Source organism: Hemiscyllium ocellatum, chromosome 25 (assembly GCF_020745735.1).
Source record: "Hemiscyllium ocellatum isolate sHemOce1 chromosome 25, sHemOce1.pat.X.cur, whole genome shotgun sequence".
NCBI lineage: Eukaryota > Metazoa > Chordata > Chondrichthyes > Orectolobiformes > Hemiscylliidae > Hemiscyllium > Hemiscyllium ocellatum.
In genome coordinates this window covers 19908224-19934932 of record NC_083425.1, presented here as the reverse complement: position 1 = coordinate 19934932, position 26709 = coordinate 19908224, and the positions used below count along the sequence as shown (strand labels likewise).

Genomic DNA, 26709 nt, shown 5'->3' with positions numbered 1-26709 from the left:
CTCATCTATTCCCTAAAACCACCACTTTACAGTGAGTGAAATTCACAGAATTTATAGCAAATCTTCAGCTTTGACTTAACTTCTTCCACCTGCTTTCTTCCAGTTCTGTGATTGTTATTTTGTCTACACTAACAACTAAAAAAGCTTCTTTTTGTAATACAAAAGATGCAACTGTAAGGAAAATAAATCCACTCTTTAAGTAATACTTCTTTCAAATCTTTCTGCAGGCAAGTGTGGGACTTCTAGGTATCCTACCCACTATTCACTGCAGACCACCAAGAGAAGTTCGTCAGCTTGAACTAAAAAAGCGTCAAGGCACCCACCTTAATATTTTAGATCCATTGATGGACGAAGATATATTTGTCAGTGAAGCCTATCAAAGACCCTACCAATATCTCCGTAGGTTCAGTGTGCATAAGGACATTGATGCATTCTCATATCAGAAGTATAGTGTTGAAGGACATCCAGCTGAATGTCTAACTTTACTCCTACAATACTGTGGACTAAGGGATCCTTCCTGGGCAGAGTTGAGAAACTTTTCTTGGTTTCTGAACCTTCAGCTAAAAAACTGTGAGCAGTCAGTGTTTTGTAAACCTTCGTTTGTGGGAGATACCCTGATTGGTTTTAAAAACTTCATTGTTGAGTTCATGATCCTCATGGCTCAAGACTTTGCAACGCCCGCTATGAACATTTCGGATGAAAGCCCTGCTTTCTCGCTTTTCCAAGCAGAGGAAGACCTATTTCCGTACTTTATCCGGAAAAGATGGGAAAACAACCCTCACCCGTACATCTTTTTCAATGCAGATCACTTGTCCATGACTTTCCTTGGTTTTCATTTAAGGAATGTTGGAAAGCGAGTTGATGCTGTGGATCATCGGACTGGCGAGATTCTGAAAGGGAATGTCATGTCTCCACAGCTTGTAAATGGGCTTAGCATGCAGAGGATACGGTTCAATGAAGATATTGATAACCTTCCCAGAGAAGAGAAAATCCGAAAGCTTTGCCTTGTACTTGGGGTTGAAAAAGCAATGGATCCGGATGAGACTTATGAACTAACTGCAGACAACATGATGAAAATGTTGGCCATCCACATGCGTTTTAGATGTGACATTCCTGTCATCATCATGGGGGAGACTGGCTGTGGGAAGACAAGACTGATTAGGTTTCTTTGTGACCTACAGAAAGGGAAGCATAATACTGAAACTTTGAAACTGGTTAAGGTACATGGAGGCACAACAGCTGAGATGATCTATGCAAAAATTGGAGAAGCAGAGAAGCTTGCCCGAAACAACAAGGCCAAGTATGGCTTGGAGACGGTCCTGTTCTTTGATGAAGCCAACACCACGGAAGCTATCCATGCCATTAAAGAAGTCCTCTGTGATAAAACAGTTCAAGGGAAAGCAATGAAAAGCGACACTGGTTTAAAAATAATTGCAGCTTGCAATCCCTACAGAAGACATTCGGAAACTATGATCAAACGTCTGGAAATGGCTGGTTTGGGATATCGAGTTAAAGTTGAAGAGACTGAAGATAAGCTGGGGAAAATACCTCTGAGGCAGCTAGTTTACCGGGTGCAGCCACTACCGCCAAGCATGATCCCACTTGTATGGGACTTTGGTCAGCTGAGTGACAAAGCTGAGTTGGCTTACACGAACCAGATCGTGCGGAGATACATCCGAAGCCATAAACTTCCTTTTCTGCATGTGGAAATCATAGTGCAAGTTCTAGCAGCCTCACAGACATTCATGAGGCAAAAGAAAGATGAGTGCAGCTTTGTGAGCTTGCGAGATGTGGAACGATGCATGAAAGTCCTGGTGTGGTTTTATGAACGCAGAGAAAGTCTATTTGACTACCCAAGCCCAAATACAAATATGTTACAGGCTCTGATGTCAGTGCTAGGAGTCTGTTACTATCCTTCCCTGTCATGCAAGGCAGAGTATTTAGAAACTATATGCAAATTTTTCCCTGAACCTTACAATTCAGCGAGTAAAATCCATGATCAAATTGTCCACTGCCAAAGTGTTTTCATGAAAAACATAAACACGCGGGAAACAATAGCTAAAAATGAGGCCTTAAATGAGAACGTTTTCTTAATGGTCATTTGCATTGAACTGAGGATCCCACTATTCCTTGTCGGTAAACCTGGCAGTTCAAAGTCCTTAGCAAAAACAGTTGTGTTAGATGCGATGCAGGGACAATCTGCTCACTGTGAGCTGTTCAAGAAGCTGAAACAGGTCCACATGGTGTCTTTTCAATGTAGCCCCCACTCAACAGCAGATGGGATCATCAACACATTCAAACAATGCGCACGTTTTCAGCAAGGCAAAAACCTGGATGAGTATGTTTCCGTGGTGGTCTTAGATGAAATCGGCTTGGCTGAAGACTCTCCACAGATGCCTTTGAAAACTCTCCACCCATTGTTGGAAGATGGTTGCATTGATGACGACAGTCCAGTCCCTCACAAGAAAGTAGGCTTCATCGGAATTTCAAACTGGGCCTTGGATCCAGCCAAAATGAACCGTGGGATTTTTGTTTCTCGATTGGATCCATGTGAGGACGAGCTCATTGAGACAGCCAAAGGAATATGTTCATCTGACCCTGCTTTATTACAAAAGGTGCGACATCTCTTTCCCACCTTTGCGAAAGCCTACCTAGAAGTTTGTAAAAATGAAGACGGGCAGTTTTTTGGACTCCGCGACTACTACAGCCTTGTAAAGATGGTTTTTATCACAGCGAAGGAGACAAAGTGTGATCCAACAGAGCAACAGTTGGCTGACACCATCTTTCGAAATTTCAGTGGTAAAGATGACTTTAATCCACTTGAATTTTTTCTCCCTAATTTAGAATCTCTTCCTCAAATAAGCACACTGGAGATGGTGAAGAAAAATATCAGAGCAGACTCTAGTGATGGAGAGTGTCGTTATCTACTGCTTCTTACCAAGAATTATGTTGCCCTTCAGATTGTCCTGCAGCATGTTTTTCTTAATCTGGATGACAAGCCTGAGATTATATTCGGGTCCAGTTTTCCAAAAGATCAGGAGTATACACAAATTTGCAGAAATGTAAATCGAGTGAAGACCTGCATGGAGACTGGGAGGACTGTAATCCTTCTGAATTTGAAGAACTTGTATGAGAGCCTTTATGATGCCTTAAATCAGTACTACATGAATCTTGGGGAATACCAATATGTGGACCTGGGCTTAGGAACGCATCGTGTCAAATGCAGAGTGGACAGACAGTTTCGACTCATTGTTATTGAAGACAGGGATGTTGTCTATGAGCAGTTTCCCATTCCTTTGGTCAATAGACTTGAAAAACATAGCCTGGACATGAGTACTGTCCTCAACCAACAGCAGAAAAATATCAACAGACAGTTGGAGCTATGGATCAAGGAGTTTGTGTCGGTGAAAATGAGTCATGATGGACAACAAAATGGATCAATGCTAAACCCTTCAGAGGTGATCATTGGATTCCACACTGATGCATGTGCCAGTGTCCTACTACAAGTTCTGGATACTGCAGACCTGACAAACAGTGATATCTTTGAAGATCCTCGAATTATACTTAAATCAGCAAAAAGGCTTCTTCTAAACTGCGTAACTCCAGATGCTGTGGTTCGTTTAAAACATTCAAAGCTAGCGGATCAGGAAGTCAAGGAGCAGTGGGAAGAATACTTTGTTCAACAATGCCATAGGTCACTGAGTAATTATATTCATCACCATCTTGGAAACACAGAAACACGACGGCACAATTTTGTCGAGGTAATAATGTTGAAATGCACACATTTAATATTGTAAAAAATCTAATAGTGTACACATCTAATAGTGTAAAAAAATTGAAATCCAATTATGGGATCTTAACTATCATGATTTATTGAATAAGCATGAAGGCCCTGAGTCAAATGATTGCCTCATCATTTGTTGAGTTCAAGGAGATTATTTGATACAACTTGGCCTGTGGAAGGGAAATACATTTGTGTCTCCCAGAAGTGCATTAGGGCTTTGTTTGGCTGTACAAAGGTTCTGGCTTGTCCTGAACCTGTTTAGCATGGGCCCTGTCTCTGCGGTGCTTCAAAATCTGCCTTTGTTTGTCACAGTGAACTTTATTGTGACTTCCACAGTTTCAAGGGATGATCCAAAGGGTCTTGCTAGTCAATCATGCATGGTGGCTCAGTGGATAGCACTACTGCCCTACAGCACCAGGTTCGACTCCAGCCCCGGACAACTGTCTGTGTGGAGTTTGCGCATTCTCCCTGTGTCTTTGTGGGTTTCCTCTCGCAGTCCAAAGATGTGCAGGTCAGGTGAATTGGCCAAGCTAAATTGCCCACAGTGCTAGGTGCATTAGTCAGAGGGAAATGGGTCTGTCTGGGTTACTCTTTGGAGAGTCGATGTGGACTGGTTGGGCCGAAGGGCCTGTTTCCACACCATAGGGAATCTAATCTAATCATGTTCAGGAGGACTCCTCCAAATGGGGTGCTGTGTTGGAAGGTGGGAAGTAGCTGGACTGAACACGTCATTATGACTTCAGCTACCAATTATCATTTGTTTTTAGGGATTTTCCTTTGTATTTTGATAATAAAATTCGAAAACTTAAGCTGGATAGCCAAAGCATGTATCCAAATTGACTGGATTTGATTTATATCTTCAATTTGTACACCTTTAAATATACAGGTAATGGTAAAGTCCCCATTATCCCAGTCGACCACAGGGCTGCTCTCTCATTGGGCTAATCCAGTGGTAGGTTTAACCCAATGGTCACAATGCCTCAGGCAAGAAAACAGGTTGAAAGGTGCAGGAGGTGAACCTATGTCATTGGTATCACTCTGCATTGCAAACCAGCTATTCAGCCAACTGATTTAACTGACCTTTGGTATTAATACAGGTCAATTTCACCAAACTGTAATTATTGCCTGCTTCATTGTGAAAGATGGCTCTTCATGGCACGGTGACTCTTTATGTTCGCTCACTAATGTGAAGGAATAAACCTAAACTGTTTCCAGTCAGGGAAAACAAAAAGACTGAAGATTTTCAGGACAAAATTTGACAAAGAAATGTTGGAAGCTTTGAAGCCATGTGGACTGAAGCTCCTCTATTGTTTTAACCAGGCCTAACACTACCTCCTGCGTAAATGCCTATCTGTGCTTTAATTTTGGTCTCCATGCGGTATGACCCTTTGGTCCAACACGTCCATGTCAGCCAGGTTTCCTAAACTGAACTCATTCCATTTGCCTTTGTTGGGCCCATATCCCTGTAAATCTTTCCTATTCATGGCCCTGTCCAAGTGTCATTTAAATGTTGTAATCAAACCTGCCTGTAACACCTCTGACAGTTCGTTCTAAACTTGCACCATCCTCTGTGTGAAAACATTGCCCCTCAGGTCCCTTTTTAAATCTTTCCCCTCTCACCTTAAATCTAAGCCCTCTAGTTTTGGACTCCTGACCCTCAGTGAAAAAAAACCTTGCCTATTCACCTTATCTATGCCCCTCATGATTTTATACACCTCTATGAGGCCACCCCTCAGCCCCCAATGCTCCCAAGAATAAAGATCTCAGCCTATCCTGTTCTCCTTATAACTCAAACCCTCCAGTTCCAGCAGCAACCTTGTAAAATGTTTCTGCATCCTTTCTAGATTAGCAACACCTTTCCTGTAGCAGGATGACCAGAATTTTCTGCAGTATTCCAAACGTGGCCTCATCAACATCTCGTAAGGCCACAACATGATGTGCCTTAATAAATCATTTACGAGAAATTGCTAATACCTGCACAGAAATCAATGGGGAAAGGAAAGAGCCAATAAGACATACAAACAGGAGTAGGCCATTCAGCCCATCAAGCCTGCTCAGTCGTTCATTGAGATCACAAAAGTGTTAGAGTGCAGAAGGAGTCTATTGGGCCTACACAAACTCACTAAATGAGCATTATTACCTAATGCTAACCTCCTGCTTTCTCCCCCACACCCTTGTGCACTATTTTTGTCCAAGTCATCATCCAAAGCCCTTTTGAATGCCTTTTGAACCTGCCTCTACCATACTTCCATATGCCTCACTGACTGAAAACATTTTTCCTTACTTCACTCTTGCTTCTTTTGCAGATCACTTTAAATCTAAGCTGTTATTCTTGCCCCTTTTACGAGCAGATCAAAGGTGATCCGATTAATCCTCAAAGAAATCCCAAAGAATTGCGGATGCTGGAAATCTGAAACAAAAACAGACATTGCTGGAAAACCTCAGCAGGGCTGGCAGCATCTGGAGACAAAAAAAACTCCACATTTTGGAAACCAAAGTAGACAGGCAGGAAGCTGGAAGAACACAGCAAGCCAGGCAGCATCAGGAGGAGCAGAAGTCAGCGTTTCAGATGTAACAGCAGAGTTAACCTTTCCCTTCTTAAGAACAGGTTTAATCCTCACTCCCCTTTCCTACCTTTTTGCGAAAACCCTTGAATCTTTTCCTCATTAAAAAGCTGTCTATGTCAGCCTTGAATATACTAGTTGACCAGCTTCAATAGCCCTCTCCGGGAAAGAATTCCAGAGATTCACTATCTTCTGACAGAAGAAATTTCTCCGCCTCTCTTAAAAGGATGACTCGAGATTCTGAGATGATGCTCTCTGGTCTGAGACTCTTCTAACAAGGAAACAACTTGTCCACATCTACTCTGTCCAGCACCTGAAAATCTTTTGTATTTCATTAAGGCCGTCTCTCATACAGCATTCTGTTCCATAATATTAAATCCTGCAGAGACTAATGTATTATATTAGATCTGCATAAACTAAGCTTATGTTTTGTGGGCAATGAGTGATAAAGCCACCAAATTCCTCACAACCTGAGCATGAGAGAAATCCTGTTTTCACTTCCTTACATTTGTCTGTGCTACGGTGTTGCTTCTGCTATTACCCTGAATTCACTAGAGAGGAAGAAAAGGACAACCAACTCCCATTCCTAGACGTGATGGTACAGAGAACACCGAACGGAGAATTCACCACAAAGGTATACAGATAAGCCACAAACAGAGACCAAGTCCTAAACTACGAAAACAACCTCCCCAACACACACAAAAGAAGTTGCATCAAGACACTGTTCAAAAGGGCCACAACACACTGCAGTACACCAGCACTGCAAAAAGAGGAAGAAGAACACCTATACAATGCATTCGCCAAAAACGGATATGCGCGCAATTTCATCAACAGATGCCTTAGGGAAAGACAACGGAACGAGGACATGCCGCAACCCAAAGGACCAGCCACACTACCATACATCAAGAGCATTTCCGAACTGACAGCCAGACTACTGCGACCACTAGGACTCATAACAGCACACAAACCAACAGCCACTCTCGGACAACAACTCACCAGGACAAAGGACCAGCATGAGCAAAACCAACGTAGTGTACAAAATCCCATGCAAGGACTGCACAAAACACTACATAGGACAAACAGGAAGACAGCTAACGATCCGCATCCATGAACACCAACTAGCCATGAAACGACACGACCAGCTATCCTTAGTAGCCACACACTCAGATGACAAGCAACATGAGTTTGACTGGGACAACACTACTATTATAGGACAAGCCAAACAGAGAACAGCCAGGGAATTCCTAGAGGCATGGCATTCATCCACAGATTCAATCAATAAGCACATCAACCTGGACCCAATATACCGGCCAGTGCAACAGGCAGCTGGAACTGACAACTGGAAGCGGCAGATACAAATCACTATAAATGCTGGAGGAAACATCACAGAAGCGCTTCACAGGAGGCTCCCAAGCACTGAGGATGTCACCTAGACAGGGACGAAATGTCTGCAACACAAATTCCCAGCTCGGTGAACAGAACCACAACAACGAGCACCCGAGCTACAAATCTTCGCACAAACTTTGAACATACATTTGTTGCAACATTTACTTCTCACTTCATTGAGCATAACTTCAACTTTAGCTCATTTCCTTTAGCTTCACTTTATCTTTAAATTAATTCACATTTAGCCCTAACACTTTCACTAACTCTATTAGTTTGGCTTGAATCCAGTACCACCTTGATTCAAGCGAAGTGGCCAACTTTGTTCTCCATGTAGATCTTACCTCATAGTTCTCTGTCTTTTCTGAAGATTCTTTCAGGATACGTGCTTCTCAAATATGAATTCTTCTCAAAAAAATTCCTTTGTTCTGTTAGCTTATCAGAAAGTGTGCTCAATTTCCAGAAAGATCTCTAGCACTCAGCCAATGAACTGATCAAAGCCTGATCACATTGTTTAATCCCTGCCAACAGAGTTTCCTAGGAAACAACTCCAAAATGTTTCCCCCCTCCGTCATTTCTGATGAAGAGCTTATGCTCGAAACGTCAGCTCTCCTGCTCCTCGGATGCTGTCTGACTGGCTGTGCTTTTCCAGCGCCACACTCTTCCACCCAAATGTTTACAGCAAGCCATAAACAATGACATTCCCTCCTCAATGTAATGTAGTAGTGGTGCCAGCACAGGAAACTACAGCTGACAACTTGTCCTGGTTGCAGTTTAACTAAGTCAGAATTTAAACTAATTTGACCAAAATTCTCAGCGTGCTTGATCGTAGCTCTTCAACAATCTTGTAGCCATAATGTGGAGGTGCCCAATCTTGGACTGAGATGGACAGAGTTCAAAGTCACACAACACCAGGTTATACTCTAACCGGGTTATAGCTACCTGACAAAGGAGCAGCGCTTCAAAAGCTTGTACTTCCAAATAACCCTGTTGGGCTTTAACCTAGTGTTGTGTGACTTTTAACTTTGACTGATCTTGTAAGCATTTCCTTAAGCTGGCCACCTGACCACACCAGGGATGTGCAGGCTAGGTGGATTAGCCATGGTAAATATGAGGTTACAGGGGGTCTGGATCTGGGTGGGATGCTCTTTGGAGGGCCAGTACAGACTCAGTGGGCCAAATGGCCTCTTTCTGCATTGTGGGGACTCTATGACTGACCAATTTATTGGCTTCCTGCCACCATTCCCTTCCTGATTCATATCAAATGCAGCTTTCACAGAAAAATCAGACACAGAGTGAACAGCCTGAACTCAAGCTGAACGTTGAGCATTGAAAAGGTTGTGATTGGATACTATCACACTGACTGTAAAATACTGCTGTTCCAGGTAACCACATTTTCCAGGCTTCTCACCAAGACAGACGTCAAGATACTGGTCAAGGAACTTGGTAACAATGTCGAGGAATTTTTTCTTCTGTTCCTGCACCAGTTTGATACAGAATATTCCTTCTGTAAAAAGATAAGGTCAGTCGTCCTGGGTTTGCACAATTGTAGATTACTGCAACAGTGTTCAATAGTGTAATCAAATCCCAGATCTGGATTGCATCTCCATAATCTTCTGATACTCTTCTGATCCTGCACCGTCAAGAGGTTGTTGTCAGCTGTTGTCACCAAAGACTAACATAGGTTAGACATAATGTGGTGTTGCTGGTGTTGGACTGGGTTAGACAAGGTCAAAAATCACATGTCACCAGGGTTATAGGTTTATTTGAAAACACTAGACTTTGGAGCACTGCTCCTTCATCAGGTGTTAGTGAGAGAGGAAGACCTTAGACACAGAATTTATAAGGAAAAGGTGAAAGGTTCAGACAACTCTTGTGAATGAACTGAACGTGCCTAAGATGGCTCTTAAACCTTTAATCAGTGAGAATGGAGATGCAGGTTTTGAATGATTAATATGGAAATCCCAGAATTTCTGTCGAGTCACTGCCCTGAGACAACTTAAGGTGTTATCAATATACAAACCAAGCTGCAAGACTGGTTCAAGAAGATAGACAGGAAGAGTGGTCACCTGACCTGTACAAGTGCAACAATCCCATGGCCCCTGGAAGGTTACCTTCTATGGAAAGGATGGTGTCAAACCTGAGACCATGCAGCAAAGATTTATAAGGGTGTTGCCAGGACCGGAGGGTTTCAGCTATACAGGGAGACTAAATAGGTTAGGGCTTTCTTTCCCTGCAATATTTTAAACTCAGGGGTAACCTTCTGGAGGTTGATAAAAATCAAACAGGCATGGGTAGGGTGAATAGCCAAGGTCTTTTTCCTGGGGTACAGGAGTCCATAACTAGAGGGCATGGGTTTCAGATGAGAGTGGAAGATTTCAAAATGACCTGAGGGGTAATTTTGTATAGAATGAGCTTTCAGAGGAAATGGTGGAGGTGGGTAGAATTACAATGTTTAAAAGGCATCTGGATGGGTATATGAATAGGAAGAGTTTAGAAGAATATGGGCCAAATGCTGGCAAATGATACTAGGTCAGATTGGGTTCTCTGGTCAGCATAGACAAGTTGGACTGAAGGGTCTGTTTCTATGACTCAATCAGAAGTTTGCACAAAGGAAAATGCCTTTGTATGAGCCAGTGTCTCTGGGTAGTAGATGAGGGATGGGAGGAGGGAAAGGAATGGTTTAAAAAATACCCATGATGACCCGAATATGTGATCTCCCTTCAGCAACGACTCCGATCCAAGCCTGCTGGATTACTGAGGTGTTTATTTTCATCGACAGGTCCAGAAAGTGGTGAAAATCGACCCAGTGCAATACAGAAAATGTCAAACATTTGCTTATCTAGTAAACGATATGTTCTTACCAAATCATTCAGAAATAACACAAAGCGACATCCTCATTGTGCGTTCCTGATCGAAAGTGTGTTCATCTCCTTATACCCACAGAGAATCGTTTCAAAACGTGAACACTGGCACTCGAGTGTTGCTGATACAGATGGACACTGAAGAGTCTTCCCAAAGTTCAGAGCTGATTGCTTCTGCCAAGTAAGTACAAATGGTTTCACCATCAGGTAGGAACAACAAGGCATTCGCATTCTGGAGGCTGGAGATCTGAAACCAAAACTTAGAACGCTGGAGAAAATCAGCAGGTCTGGCAGCATCTTTATAGAGAAAACACAGTTAACGTTTCAAATCCTTCATCAGAACTGAAGATAGCTGGAGAAAGCTGGAAAGTACGCTAATGACGGAGTGGAGTAGTGGGGGAGAATACAGTAAATGGAGACGGTGCTCAGGCAAAGAGAAAGGGAGGAAAAGGGGATAGGAAAAACAAATGGATTACTGATGATACGCCGAGAGAGACACACCATCCCACCCATCTATTCTCTCTCTCTCTCATGCACACACACACACACTCTCACTCTCACTCACTCTCTCTTGACTATCACTCTCTCTCTCACACACACCCTCTCTCTTTCTCTTTCTATGGGTGCTCTTCCAGGTACTCTGTTCTCCACCCTGTCACCAGCATTAATTCCACCCTTCCCCAGCTGTCTTCAGTTCTCTCTTTCTCTCCACACATGCTGTCAGACTTGCTGCGTTTCTCCAGTGTTCACACTGCTCCAGAAGGAGTCCTGGTGTGACTGGATCTATTCACACATTGAAACCAAGAGGTTATACAATCCAGAAAGATTGAACAGGCTGGACCACTTTTCTCTAGAAAAGGATTGACCTGCTGAAAATATTTTAACATTGGGAAATTATTTATTAGGGTTTAAGATGTACTTGCAGACAAGACTCGAACCAAGGGCCGTAGATATAAAGTTAGTGATTAATAAATACAACTTTGGGTTAAATGCCTTTACTAGCAAAGAGGCTAGGTTGTGTATCTCACAACCACAAACCTGAGATCAATAGCATTCCAGGGAAACTAGAAAAACACTTGATGTGAATAGTAATAAAAGGAAATATATGCTGAATGCATATATTCCATAGATGCCTTGTTTCAAACATGGACAAAAGAGCCGAATTCCAGAGGTGAGGTGAGAGTGATAGCCCTTGACATCAAGGCCACATTTGACTGAGTATGGCATCATGGGGCCTTGGCGAAACTGGAATCAATCGGTATCAGGGGGCAAACTCTCCACTGGTTAGACTCATAGCTGGCAAAAAGGAAGATGGTTGTGGTTATGGAGGGCCAGTCATCTTAGCTCCAGGACATTTCTGCAGGAGTCCCTCAGTGTAGTGTCCTAGATGCAATAATCTTCAGCTGCTTCATCAATGACCTTCCCTCTGTCATAAGGTCAGAAATGGGGATGTTCACCAATGATTGCACAGTGGTCAGCACAATTCCCAACCCCCCAGATACTGAAGCAGTCCGTGCTCAAATGCAACAAGATCTGGACAATATCCAGGTTTGGGCCGACAAGGGGCAAGTAACATTCACGCCACACAAATGCCAGACAATGACCATCACCAATAAGAGACATTCTAACAGCTGCTCCTTGATATTCAATGGTATCATCATTACTAAATCCCCCACTGTCAACATCCTTGGGGTTATCATTGACCAGAAACTTAACTGGACTCACCACATAAACACACTGGCTACAAGAGCAGGTCAGAGACTAGGCGTACTGTAGTGAGTAACTCACTTCCTGATACGCCATAGTCTATCTACCATCTACAAGGCCCAAATCAGGAGTGTGATGAAATACTCCCCACTTGTCTGGGTGGGTGCAGCTCCAACAACACTCAAGAAATCTGACATCATCCAGGACAAAGCAACCCGCTTGGTTGGCACCACATCTGCAAACATTCAATCCCTCCACCACCAGTGGTCAGTAGCAGTAATGTGTACTATCTACAAGATGGGCTACAGAAATTCACCGAAGATCCTTAGCAGCACCTTCCAAAACCGTGACCACTTCCACGAAGGACAAGGGCAGCAGGTACTTGGGAACACCATCACCTGCAAGTTCCTCTCCAAGCCACTAGGCACCCTGACTTGAAAATATAATGCCATTCCTTCACAGTCTTTGGATCAAAATCCTGGAATTTCCTCCCAACCGGCATTGTGGGTCAACCCACAGCAAGTGGACTGCAGCAATTCAAGAAGGCAGCTCACCACCACCTTCTCAAGGGCAAATAGGAATGGGCTATCAATGCTGACCAGCCAGTGATGCCCAAGTCCAACAACTGAATAAATAAAAACAAATTGATGCCCTTTAATAAATAGGATTTGGTGTGGGGCTTGAGTGCAGCATGATTATGGATTTGTTGAGTGAACTGGCCTGATTTTGTCCTGTAAATAATTCCTCATTTTTAAGATGTTGGTTGATTTAACAGTGACTTTTAGAAACTCTGGAGTTTTGCTTTACAATAATATATGTTTATCCCCTGTGCATCATTAGTTAATGAGTTTCAACCACCCCTAGGTCAGTGCTTCAATTTAGAAATTATCAAACAGGAATGGGATGCCATAAGCTATCTCAAAATTGAATGTTTCTTGAGGTGGTTTCCCCTGAGATTATTTTTATTTTTGCTCTTTGAGATGTTCAATGCAGTCTCCTGGTCATTTGACATTATTTTTCACAATAAGTGAATAATCAATTTAGAAATCACCTTTTCCTATTACATTCAGAGGATTACATTGTAAAATGATACAGTAAGAGCTTATGGTTTTGTAACCACTAAGTGCTGAATGATAGGAAATCGCTGTCTCAGGACGGGGTGGTCAGCTGCCTTGTTGAAGCATTGAAGTCCAATATCCTTCAGGAAAGAATTTCAGGATTTTGCCTTAATGATACATTCCCAAGTCAGGATGGTGAACGTGTTTGGAGGGAAGTTTATAGGTGAAGCTTATAGGTGTAGCAATGCTTCTGCTGCTGTTATTCACCAGATGGAAGTGGCCCTGGGTTTAGAAGGTACTGTCCAAGGAGTGTTGGTGAATTTCTGCAGTGCATCTGGTTGATGGTATAAACTGCTGCCACTGAGCTTCTGTTGTGGACAGAATGTTTTTTTTTGGTGGATGTGGTATCAATCAAGCGGGCTGCTTTGTCCTGGGTGTTGTCAAGCTTCTTGAATGTTGTTGGAGCTGCACTCATCCAGGTGATTTGGGGGCATCTTGTCGATATTTCATCTTGTAGCAAGTAAATAGGCTTTGAAGAGTCGAGGGATAAATTACTTGCAGCAGATTGTTAGATGCTGTCGGTCAGTATTTATTCAGTATTTACATGACTGGTCCAGCTCAGTTTGCAGTCAATGGTAATCCCAGAATGTTGATGGTGGAGGCTTCAGCGATGGTAACATCATTGATTGTCAAGTGGTTTTAGCTTGATGCCCTCTTCTTGAGGGTGGCCATTGCTTGGCACGTGTATGACATGAGTGTTTTTGCCAATTATCAGCCAAATCTTAACATTGTCCAGGTCTTGCTGGATTTGTTCATGGACTGCTTCACTATCTGAAGATATTAGATTAGATTACTTACAGTGTGGAAACAGGCCCTTCGGCCCAACAAGTCCACCCCGACCCGCCGAAGCGCAACCCACCCATACCCCTACATATACCCCTTACCTAACACTACGGGCAATTTAGCATGGCCAATTCACCTGACCCGCACATCTTTGTGACTGTGGGAGGAAACCGGAGCACCTGGAGGAAACCCACGCAGACACGGGGAGAACGTGCAAACTCCACACAGTCAGTCGCCTGAGGCGGGAATTGAACCCAGGTCCCTGGCGCTGTGAGGCAGCAGTGCTAACCACTGTGCCACCGTGCCGCCCAGTGTCTTGAAGTTGAGATGACTTACCACCAACAAAGACAGCTGCTACTGAGCTTCTGCTGTGGACGGAACCATCTTCCTATGTGCCAGGTATGAGTCCAACCAGTGGAAAGTTTTCACCAATTCCCAGTGTCGCTTGTCAGTGTTAGTAGGATAGCATGATCTTGTTTTTAAAGTCTAATACTGAGGTCTTATATTTTAATTTCCAGATACTGTACAATGAACGAAATGAATCTGATGAGCCCCACATCCAACTCAAACTGTTTTGTGTATTTTATCACAAAGCTCTCTCGAATTGCAGGCCGAACAAAATACATTGGATTTCAAGGAGGTATGTTGAACAGGAAAGATGGCGCTCTTTAGCATCGGCACAGTAGCCATGTTTGGTGTAAACTGGCAGGATTTCTATGTCATATTTGATGCAGCAAGTAAAGAAAGATGTAGCGCAGGCAGAAGCTACATGTGTGTGTCATGTAAACACTGTTGTTGTCATCAAAAAACCAACTGCTTCACTGCTGTCCTTTAGAGAAGGAAATTCTCACCTGGTCTGGCCTACATGTGACTGTAGACCCACAGTGATATGGTTGACTCTTGATTACCCTCTGGATAATTAAAGATGGGTTAATAAATGCTGATGCCTGAAGCCTATGAATTCTTTTTTAAAGAACTTCATATTTGCACATAAATCTTTACGTAGCAGTAACATTCTGTTGCTGCAGTATGAATGTAGGAGCTGACCAATGAGGGCAGATCTACTTGCAACTCAGGGGAGTAGATCAAAGATGCTATTGGAGGAGAGGCACCATCCTGTTTGTGAGCACGTGTGAAGTATCAGGCTAACTTTCTGGTAAAGTCCCTCTTCTTAAAACCAGTTGGCTGAAAATACATAGCAGGGCAGTCAGCATAAGCAAAGAGAGCATATAAATGGGTGTTTATTGTTGTTGGAACACTCTTCAGTCTTGATGTGTATCTTGATTACTGTGCAGGCCAATGGCTTTCCGTCCACATTGATGATGTGACCGAATCAGAGGAGATGACCTCCGATCTATCTGCTTTCTATAATACGACTATCAGTGAACTGTTTGTGAAGGCTTTGGGTGCACCAGCAGGTAATTTATTGCTTATGTCAGTCTGAGTTGAATTATGTTTCTTGCATTGTTGTAACAAGGAGCATGTTATAAAGTAATAATGTGTTGAGATGCTCAGAGTAAAGCTGTAGCAATTTGCAAATGTAAGCTCCTCTCTGTTTGCTGTCATTTTGAGCACAGTCATTGGTTTTTTAGCTTCTGTAATTCATGCAGAATTAAAAATGTTTGTACCTGATGATGCAACACTTTTGTTAGCTTTCATCACATAAGAATAAGATATTGGTAATGTTGTTCTCAAAGATTGGACAGATATTTATTGCAACTCCTGATAACATGGACATATTTCAATTATAGACACGTCAATGCTCGGGGAAAAACTAAGCTGCACAATTACAAACAATAGCACACATCTATCAGTGTGTCATGCTTGAAGTGGCCCAATTATCATGGAGTCCAAGATGTTATATACCATCAGATCACATGCTATGGTTTGGTGATGATATCGTGACTATGTCTGTTAAAAGTATACTGCATATTCCCTGTGTGAGACATCACATAATGTATACAGCTTCAAAAGAACATTTTGATGTGAAGGAAATGATTCCATCCCAGGCCATCTCTCCCCTTCAAAGCTATCAACACATCACAAAGACATACTGCAACTTTAAGAGAGGGTGAGGCCTATGCTTCCTATTAGACTGTTTGGAAAATGCAGGTAAATTGCAGTGTGAGACACAGAACATGTTCAGATTTGAATCTATGGGTCTTTGATGAAACTGGTAATTATGGACAAACACAGAGAATGCAGAAGAAACTCAGCAGGTCTGGCAGCATCTGTGTCAGATAGTATTACCTTTTCCTCAGTACCTAAAGGGGTTGGAAAACAGTGTTTTATGTTTTTGACAGAGGAGTATTGAGGCGAACAGATGGTGTCGAGGCCCAGTGCAAAAGACAAAGGGATTGCTAATTGTGGTGGGAGAGAAATAGAGATGTGAAACAGTGTAAATTACAGTGTGGCACAAGTGAGTACTGCAGATGCTGGAGATTAAAGTCAAGAGTGTGGTGTTGGAAAAGCACAGCAGGTCAGGCAGCATCCTAGGAGCAGGAAAATCAACGTTTCCGGCCAAAGCCCTTCATCACTAAATTACAGTGTGATAAGGAGAAAATGGGTCCCCTCCGCTGAGAGAAAAGTAGAGGATAAACAGTCATGGGATCAATAGATGTGTGGCGTGGAGGAGGAATCTTAAGATGAGGGAAATAGAGAACAGATATCATGTGAAGTTATGGGATTTAATACTGAATCCTAGAAGCTATAAAGTATCTGAGCTGAAAATGAGGGTTATTCCTCCAGTTTGCTTTGAGTTTGGATGGAATGCCGTTGCAGGCTCAGATGGAAATGTTAGCCCTGGAGCTGGTGGTTTATTGAAATGGCAAGCAACTGGGAGATTGGGATCATTCTGATGAACAGTGCAGAGCTGTTATGCAAAGCAATTGATATTAAAATTTCTGCCCTGGGAGTTAATGTGTTCATCTACTTTGGGTCATTTTACTACATTAAGGATGTCACAGTAACTTAAATCGATGTAATAAAAGTATTGTAGTGTTTAATTCTGAACCCAAATATAATGCATAAAAGCCCCAAGGAACGGCAGATACTGTAAATCAGGGAGAAAAATAGAAATTTCTGGGAAAACTCAGTGGGTCTGGCAGTATCAGTGAAGAGAAATCAGAGTTACCATTTCGGGTCAGGTGACCGACCCTTCCTCACAGATAGTGGAGTAGTTTTTAAAAAGTGTATTAGTGACCTCTGGTGGCAGATAACAGAGGTGCGACAGTTCAAATGGATCATTAGTTGCCATTGTCAGATAATTCAGACCAGAACCATAATTGGTACCTTTCACCTACGAAGTGTTCATTTCAAATACAAAGACCAAAAATGTATCGTATTCATTCTGAGCGTATGGCCATGGGGCACTGTAAATTCTGCAGTATCTAGACTCTACAAATCTCTGCTTTTTCCTTTAGAATTTGATGGGCAGAACACAGATCGAGAAGGTGATGGAAAAGTCAAGGTATAAACTCATTTATGAAATTTTCGTACTGCAGAAATGTTTCTTCAATGTTATTAACCAAAAATGAATTTAAAAAGGAACTGTTTACAGCCATTATAATGGTGCATCGTTTGAAGTTGGATGTTACTTGTGAAATTGTACCATCATAAACCATCCATAATGTTCAACATCAGAGGTCGAATAATGGTAAATGCTTCTCTTTTAAAATGTTTCATTTCAATATTTTCTCTTCCAAATCCAACAGCACTGATTACTTGAAATAAAGGATGAACGTGTTGGAGAAACTCTGCGGGTCTGGCAGTGTCTGTGGAGAGAGAAAAAGAATGAATACAGTGTTTCGAGTCTGGTATCACTCAGCTATTCTGAAAAAGGGTCATATCGGGCTTGATATGTTAACTCTTTCTTTCTTCATTGATGCTGCCAGAGCTGAAGAACTTCTCCAGCGCTTTCTGTTATTTATTTCAGATTTCCAGCAGTATTTTGCTTTTATTACATCACTTGTTCTCTGTATAAACCCTGACAAGTTCTCACCAGTTACCCTCAATTAATGTGTAACAAGCACTTGCTCATTTGTTTCACTCAACCTCTGGCAATGCTGCCAGACCCTATGGGAACATAACACAGGGTGCATGGAGATAATTACCACCGCTTCTATAAAATCAAACTGAAGGATTTTCCCACACCATTGACTGACAGAGTTGTACAGCACTGAAACAGACCCTTCGGTCTAACTTATCCATGCCAACCTGATATCCTAAATTACTCTTGTCCCATTTGCCTGCATTTGGCCCATATCCCTCTAAACCTTTGCTATTCGTATACCCATCCAGATGCTTTTTAAATGCTGCAATTGTACCAGCTTTCACCACTTCCTCTGGCAGCTCATTCCATACATGCACCACCCTCTGCATGAAAAAGTTGCCCCTTTTAATCTTTCCCTTCTCACCTTAAACCTATGCCCTCTAGTTCTGTACTTCCCTACCTGGAAAACAAATCTTGTCTATTTACCCTATCTGTGCCCCTTATGAATTTATAAACCTCTATAAGGTCACCCCTCAGCCTCTGACACTCCAATAAAAACAGTCCCAGCCTATTCAGCGTCTCCCTATAGCTCAAACCCTCCAACCTGGCAATATTCTTGTAAATCTATTCTGAAACCTTTCAGGTTTAAAAACATTTTTGCTATTGCAGGGAGACTAGAATTGGATGCAAGATTCCAAAAGTGATTTGACCAATGTCCTGTACAACTGCAGCATGACCTCCCAACACCTATACTCAATGCACTGACTAATAAAGGCAAGCGTACCAATGCCACTAGAGTTTCCAGGCATAATTCAGTCACTCTAATGCTGCAAATCAATTGATCTCCATGACTCACTAAAATCCTATCCTCTGGTTTTGATTCCTGAGGAATCTTGTTTATTTGGGTTTTTCTAGATACTTGTTGCAAACAGATGCAAGGAGCAATGACAACAATTCACTGTTAGAATCCACTTTCCCCTACGTTGCTGACTTTGGCCGAGTGCGAATCCTCAAGCAAGTGGCCCTTACTCATTGGGTCAGATGTGGCTCAGTTTAATATACCCACCTACCTTTCCCCCAGCCCCACCACTACCCTCCCCCATTTGTCTCTCATTCCCCTTCCCCCTCCTCATTCCTGATGAAGGGCTTATGCCCAATACATCGACTCTCCTGCTCCTCGGATGCTGCCAGACTGACTGTGCTTTATTCAGCACCACACTCTCGACTCTGAATCTCCAGCATCTGCAGTCCTCATAATCTCCTAGCCTCTGGTTCAGAACATTCTGGGCTTAAGTGCCACTTTAGTGAGTGAGCATCTCATCAAGGGTGACACCTCAGTGTGTAGCAAGGAAAGAATGCTGCTTTGTCTGAGGCACTGCCTTTCAAATGAGCTGTTAAATTGAAGCCTCTCGCGATAGAAACAAGTCGATCTTACCACCAATTATGTGGAGGATCCGGTGTTGGACTGAGGTGGACAAAGTTAAACAACACAGAACACCAGGTTATAGTCCAACAGGTTTATTTGGAAGCACTGCTCCTTCATCAGTAGCTGTGGAACAGGATCATAAGACACAGAATGTATCGCAAAAGAATACAGTGTCATGCAATTGAAATTATATATTAAACAATCCTGGATTGCTGTTAAGTCTTTCTTCTGTTAGAATGGGTTGCAGATTTTAGTTCATTAATAGGTAAATCCCAGAACTTCTTTTAAGTCATATTCTCAAGATAACTTAAAAAATATGTGAAATCTCAGCTCAGACAATGCATTAAAGGTGTGAGGTTAGAGTGTGTCTGTATCCCAATTGTAATTCAGACTGGTTCTATTTCCAAAGTAGGAATTTACAAAATATTACATAGATTGATTGCCTGAAGATTGTGCACTTTTTGAGCAAAGTCACTTGCATCTGCAAATATAATTCTGCAAATGAAAATTCTCCCTATAGACTTGTATGTGTGTGTGCATGTATGAGAGAGAGAGAGTGTGAGTGTGCACGTCAGAGAGTGCATGTTTGCGTGTGTGAAAGCTTGGTAAAGTGTATATGTGAGTGTGGTGGAATATCAGCCTGTGAGAGTGTGTGTGTGTGTGTGTTGGACTGGGGTCACCTTTACTGAGACATGAACCCAGTGTCCCAGTTGAGACCATCCTCATGGCCACCAGCCTTTGCTTGGCCATTCTGCATTGTTGGGTATTCCGAAGTCTATCTCATGCACGCACACAACACATATAAGTCTATGGGGTAAATCTTCATTTGCAGAATTATATTTGCAAATACATTCGACTTTGCTCAAAAAGCACACAATCTACAGGCAGTCAATCCATGCAATATTTTAAAAATTCCTACTTTGGAAATAGAACTAGTCTGACTCAAGATTGAGACACAGACAGACTCTAACCTCTCACCTTTAATGCATTGTCAGAGCTGAGAGGATCCTTTTTTTTATAAATCCGTAAGATATGTTGAGAATGTGACTTCAAAGAAGTTCTGGCATTTACATGTTAGTGAACCAAAACCTGGAACCCATTCTAAAATATGAAAGACTTAACAGCAATCTAGGTTTGTTCAATACATCATTTCAGTTGCATGACACTGTGATCTTTTGCTATAAATTCTGTGTCTTACGATCCTGTTCCACAGCTACCTGAATGAGGAGCAGTGCTCAGAAAGCTAGTGCTTCCAAGTAAACCTGTTTGGACTATAACCTGGTGTTATGTGATTTTTAGTTTTGTCACACGTTGATAGATGTGGTGGAAAGTCTCTGAAGTACTCGATAATATTTACACTTCAAACCACATCATTAAACCATTCCGTTGTTTGCGTGACCTGACCATCCCCTTTGTAGTTGGATGGACAGTTAGTTTGCGATGTAGAGTGATGCCAACAGTGTGGGTTCAATTCCTGCACCGGCTGAGGTTACCCTGAGAGATTGGGTATGGTGACCAGTCACCTCTCTCCCTGTCTCTCTCTTTCTAATGAAAGAGCGCTCCTCTGAGATGTTGGAGACTTTATGCTCTGCTCAGATTGACAATCATGTTTGCCTCCACTCCATTTCAGAAAGTAAAGCATGTTGAAGGTGTTGAGGGTTTGCAAAGTGTGACAGAAATGCAAGCTATTCCTTCTCTGTTTCTTCTGGAATTTACTTTTTCTGTTGTAATTGTTTGTCAACAGGCAAAACCAAGCATTCTCAACACAACATTCCTGTTACAAAGCTGCACACAGAGTGCAGTGAGTAAAATACGTGATGGGGACGATGGATCCAGTCGAAATACTGACCGCGTTCAGGTCCTCCTGGATCTCCTGAGAGAAGAGGTGGAGTGTGAGGGTGAGCCTGGACACTGTGTTATTGAAAAAGCTTGCATTTTGTTAGTTCAAATTGCCGCTGTAACTTTAATACCAGTGTCAAACAGTTTCAGTCTCACACTGACATGGAACATGTATCATATAAATGGGATGTTCAGTCCAGTTAACTTCATGGAATCTCCCTGTCGTGGAAAGTCCAGCTCTGACACTCAGTTTACACTGCACAAGCATAACTGGTGATCATTGTAATGCATCTTTATTTAATACTGTGCAACTGCTGCTGAATAATATAATGGAAGAATGGTATGTCACAATCTTGTCGGTTATGTCTGTGAGCATTTGTAAAGAATAGTGAGCATTATCACTAACTTGAAGGGTTGGTGTCCATTTCATGTTAGGTTGGCGTGTTGCTCTGTGAGCTATTTTTCACTCCAGCCTTGAAGAAGGAATATTACATTCCCCCTCTGCTCAGTGACTAATCTGAACGTTCCCACAGAGAGGAATATGTAATTTGCTGCATCACACAGTTGGTCTGGCGGGTTAATTCGGAAGCTTTGGATGTAAATAACTGGCTCTGGGAGAAGGTGGCCAGTGACTCAGTTTGTTGTTAGTCAGTTCTACAGTCTATAACCATGCAGCATAGACTCACATACTATCTGAAGGGTGATAACTGTATACCCAGTATCAATGCAGTTATTCAGTCTTAAGCCAATGTAATCTGTTAGCTTTCTATAATGTAACAAACAATTTCTTGTTAGTCAAGTAACTCTTCTGCTGAAGCCATTTTTGTGTTTGATCCTAACCATTTGATACAAGTAAACCCCGCGGACTAGTTTTACAGGAAGGGTTGGTGACAGAAAACATAAACAAAGAAGGACCTAGCAAAGCTTGGTGTCACCTGCAGGCATCTCTTGTAGCACAGTTTTGTCTTTCTGTAGCACATTTAGCCTAATGAAATGTTGCAAGGTGCTTCACAGATTGGGCCTTGAAATTTACTTTTCCACCATTGAGCAAACGCCTTCTGCTGATGCAACACTATTTTATGTGTCATTTGTTACTGATCGGATCATATGCTGCTCCTTTTTCATTATCGTTGACAAACACATTTGGATTGATGTGAGTTTGGCTGTGGCAGAGTTAATATTTACTGCATTGCACAATTTTAAAGTGCTTTTGCACCAAGGCTGATTTTGTCCACAGCAATACTTTGATATTAAAGCCGTGTGGTAATGGTCTGTGTTTGTGTTTTAAACAGCACAGTTTTTGAGGACGGTAGCAGAGAGACTGACACTACAGCTGCAAGAACAGGAGGAGATGTCACTAAATCCAAAGGAATGGATGTGCAATGAGGCTAAGAAAATCAGTGCTCTGCAGGAGGGTGGCACATTCAGGTAGTTTGCTGTGCTGTGTGGGGTTCACAATATCGGTGGACCTTCTGCTGTAGGTGATAGTGGATTACATTCAGAACCTGTACCCCTGGACCAGAATGCAGCAGCCTGACCTGTGATTCAGCTTCACATTCACTCAGGGTCTGTGCCAACCCTTATTGCTAAGAAAATAATCGGTGCACCACCAGTGATTTATTTTTTGTTAACTGCCCCTTGTTCATGTGAAACAGAACATTTACTGAAAGAAGGTATCTTTGAGATGCCTTTAAAGAGAATGGCAGTGTCACCCTTTAGTAACAACAACAGAAATTTCTGGAAAAGCTCAGCAGGTCTGGCAGCATCTGTGGAGAGAAATCAGAGTTAACATTTCCGGTCGAGTGACCTTTCCTCAGAGTTGGACCCGCAACATTACATCTGATTTCTCTCCACAGATGCTGCCAGACCTGCTGAGCTTTTCCAGCAGTTTCTGTTTTTGTTTCCAATTTCCAGTATCCACTGTTCTTTTGGTTTTTATTCCCACTTTTTTGGTCTTCAGCGCAGTGAGCTGAAGGATAGACTGATTAATTGATGGGGGATTGCCTTCCAAATAGACTTACTATATTCCTGTTAGTATGGGTTAGTATTCCTTTCTCCTTGTAATTCCCTATTTATCTCAATTGTGGCTTTTCATTGCTGAGGCAGTGAACATCTACAAGTCACATTACTGAAGATAACCTAATGTTATCCAAATGTTTGTGCTCAATCTTTATTTACATTTACAAACTCAAATGTTCCTGTCTAGAGCCACTGAGTCTTGATGGTTACCACCACTGAACAACAGAGTCATTCAAATAGACTAGGAATGTGATGGCCTCTACCCAGCACAGATGCTGGTGGGTGAGGGGGATGAGTGGAGGGACTATGCTAAAATTCAAATTGCTGGATGGGTAGGAGAGTGCAGTGCTGCAGAGCCATCATTTTGTGTGTGATCTTTGTCAACCAAAGGCCTGAGCCACATTTGGCCTTTTTAACCAACCTCCAAGGATTGGTCATGATGGACTAAGGCTGGGGTTTACCTCTTTCTAGGAGAAAGCGAGGACTGCAGATGCTGGCGATCAGAGTCGAGAGTGTGGCGTTGGAAACGCACGGCAGGTCAGACAGCATCCCGATTCACCTGCTCCTCGGATGCTGCCTGACCCGCTGTGCTTTTCCAGCGCCATACTCTCGATGTTTACCTTTTCCTCTCAGGTGTACAGCAGGTGTACCTGGGCTCTCCAAAAGGTACCAGAGGAGTTAACACCAGAAGGTCATGGCAGTGGTGACCATTTCCATGTCTCAGGCACTGAGAAAGACCACCAACAGGATTGTGGACTTGATGAAATGAAGAGCAGACGGTTGTGTGAGAGAAGCCACTCCAACCAGTGGCTGACTGAGTGCCACAAATCTCACCTGATAAAACACTTCAACTGAAAATGAGATAGTTCTGCCCATATGTTACTTGGAACAGACATTGGATGGTTATTGCAAAACTCGGTAAATTCCCGGGTACAACTGATATATATCAGACTGTGATATGCGAGCATTTGTAGAGAAAGTTTGCTGATGGACATTCTGTCCCACTGAATGGTTGCTGTAGTTCCTTGCATGATCTATTTCAGCACTTCACACATATGAAAGGCCCATGATGGAGATTGGAATTCTATGCAGATCTTACCCTTCCTTTCTGAACAAGTCACTGCCATGCTGACAAAGATTTAAGCCGCATTGGCACAATATGGGAACTCCAGACCTAATAGCTTAGGTAAAAGGGAACTGTATATTTGAAAATATAAGCACCATCTTTTTTATATACAACATATGTATTCATTTCCTTTTGCATCGATAATGTAGACACACACTCTGGAAATGCATTCAGAAGATGGTCACCCCAAATCTGGCCCTGATGATTTCCATCCTAGACAGAGACTATAACTTGAACCTTTTGGTGGATCGTAAAGTGAACAAAGAAATTAAACAACTCTGGCTCAACATTTTTAAAGATACTCAGATACTGAGGGTATCTCACCAACAGAGAAGCTCAGGGTAAGAATCCCTTCCATAGGTGGTTGTGTATCTTTTAGTGCTGCTAATTTGTACCATCAGGTGAAATAGCTTTTATTTGAGTAAATTCAATTCATTTGTTGTGCAAAACAAAATTATAATTGGAAAATATTTTTTTTCTTTCTGACCACTTAAGTGGAAGTTTTCTGTCTTGCATTCACAAGATTCTGTAACACAAGAAAACCAGCTTTTGAAAGGGAACAACTTATACTGCATGAAAAAAGGCAATGATCAGTGGAACAATTAACTCGCACAATGTTGTTGTAGCTTTCCATCAAATGTTGATTTTTCTTCTGTTTCTCTGTGTGTGTGCGCGCGTGCGCACACGAGTGAGTGAGAGAGTGAGTGTGTGTGTGTTTGTGTCCGCATGTGAGTGTGTGCGCATGAGTGAGTGAGTGAGTGTGTGTGTGTGTGTGTGTGTGTGTGTGTGTGTTCAATATAATTACAATGTCCTAATGTACATGGCATTGCTTTTCCATTAGGCCAAATACAGAGGAAATAACAGTCAGTCACAGAGTGAATAAAGTTTGTGAAGGAATTTCCTGTGCTGCCCCTTTCAGCTGGTTGATCAAAGAATACATTGACCACTTCTGGGTTGAATTTCACTATTTGGAAGGTATTGCTTGTTTTAAATTCAGTTAATTAAACTCTACTTTTTAACAATGATTAAAGAAAAGCACATGCCTTAACATGCCAGGTGATCAAACGCGACTGTTTTTATATGTTTGATTGAAAACAAAAGACCAACGATCTTTTTGAAGTTGTGGAAAACCTAATGTAAAGATGCTGCTGATGGAGGAGTATGGTGCTGGTATTTGCTTCTGTATTTTATTGAGTTATTGAGACCCATGTACAGGCATCCTACATCTATCAGAATGCATGTGCCATTTCTTGCTGTTGTCTTGTGTATATGTCTGTCCATTATCAGTTTCAGCATGGACTGTTAGTCATCCCCTTACTATATGCTAGGTGCATTAGTTTAAATGAAATCCAACCTGGGTCCATTTTAATTTTACAGAAAGATTTATTTTGTCTCATTATTTATAATTGGCATTTCTAGGAAAAAAAAACTTACAAGATCTTCCAACATTAAATAAGACCATAAGAAATAGGAACAGGAGTAGACTGTTCAGTCCCTTGAGCCTACTTCGCCATTCAGTGGGATATTACTTGTCAATGAAACACAGAATGCTAACACACAAGGTGCAGCAAGTAAGCCGGAATGTTAACCCTGTTTTAATGGTTTTAGATACAAGTCTTACTGCAACAGCACAAGGTGAGACCACCTCTGGAGTACAGTGAGCTATTTTGATCCTCTTCTTTAAGGAAAACTATCATTTCATTTGAGACAGTTCAGAGCAGGTTCACTAGGATGGAGAGATTTTTTTCTGAACAATGGCTAAATAGGTTGGGACTCTTCTCACTAGAGTTGAGAAGGATGAGTGCTGATCTCATTGAAGCATTTAAGATTCTTCAGGGGCTTGACAGGGTAAATGCTGACGTTCCCTACTTGGGAGAGCCTATGACCAGAGGGCATAGTCTCAGAATAAGGGGGCACTAATTTAAGACTGAGATGAGGAGAAATTTCTTCTCTCAAAGGGCTTTGAGTCTTTGGAAGTCAAAGCTATGAGAACAGATTCCTTATGATCATTAGGATCTTAGTGGGATGTTGTTGAGAAACATCTGGTTATTTAAATTCCTTCCATATATATTTAAAATAATTCTCAAGGTATTCACATCTTTTTA

General features: G+C 42.1%; 1 protein-coding gene across 1 annotated transcript in view; it reads left to right on the top strand.

Annotated features, from left to right (window-relative positions):
• The window catches only part of LOC132827957 (E3 ubiquitin-protein ligase rnf213-alpha-like), a 107880-nt gene that overhangs the window by 26909 nt on the left and 54262 nt on the right, over positions 1–26709 (top strand). The window contains exons 18-27 of the mRNA XM_060844807.1: positions 228–3761; positions 9117–9253; positions 10678–10776; positions 14722–14843; positions 15499–15621; positions 17626–17672; positions 21365–21518; positions 22752–22887; positions 24754–24945; positions 25446–25579. Of these exons, the coding sequence (XP_060700790.1) occupies positions 228–3761; positions 9117–9253; positions 10678–10776; positions 14722–14843; positions 15499–15621; positions 17626–17672; positions 21365–21518; positions 22752–22887; positions 24754–24945; positions 25446–25579 (4678 nt within the window). The remainder of the gene's footprint in view (positions 1–227; positions 3762–9116; positions 9254–10677; positions 10777–14721; positions 14844–15498; positions 15622–17625; positions 17673–21364; positions 21519–22751; positions 22888–24753; positions 24946–25445; positions 25580–26709) is intronic.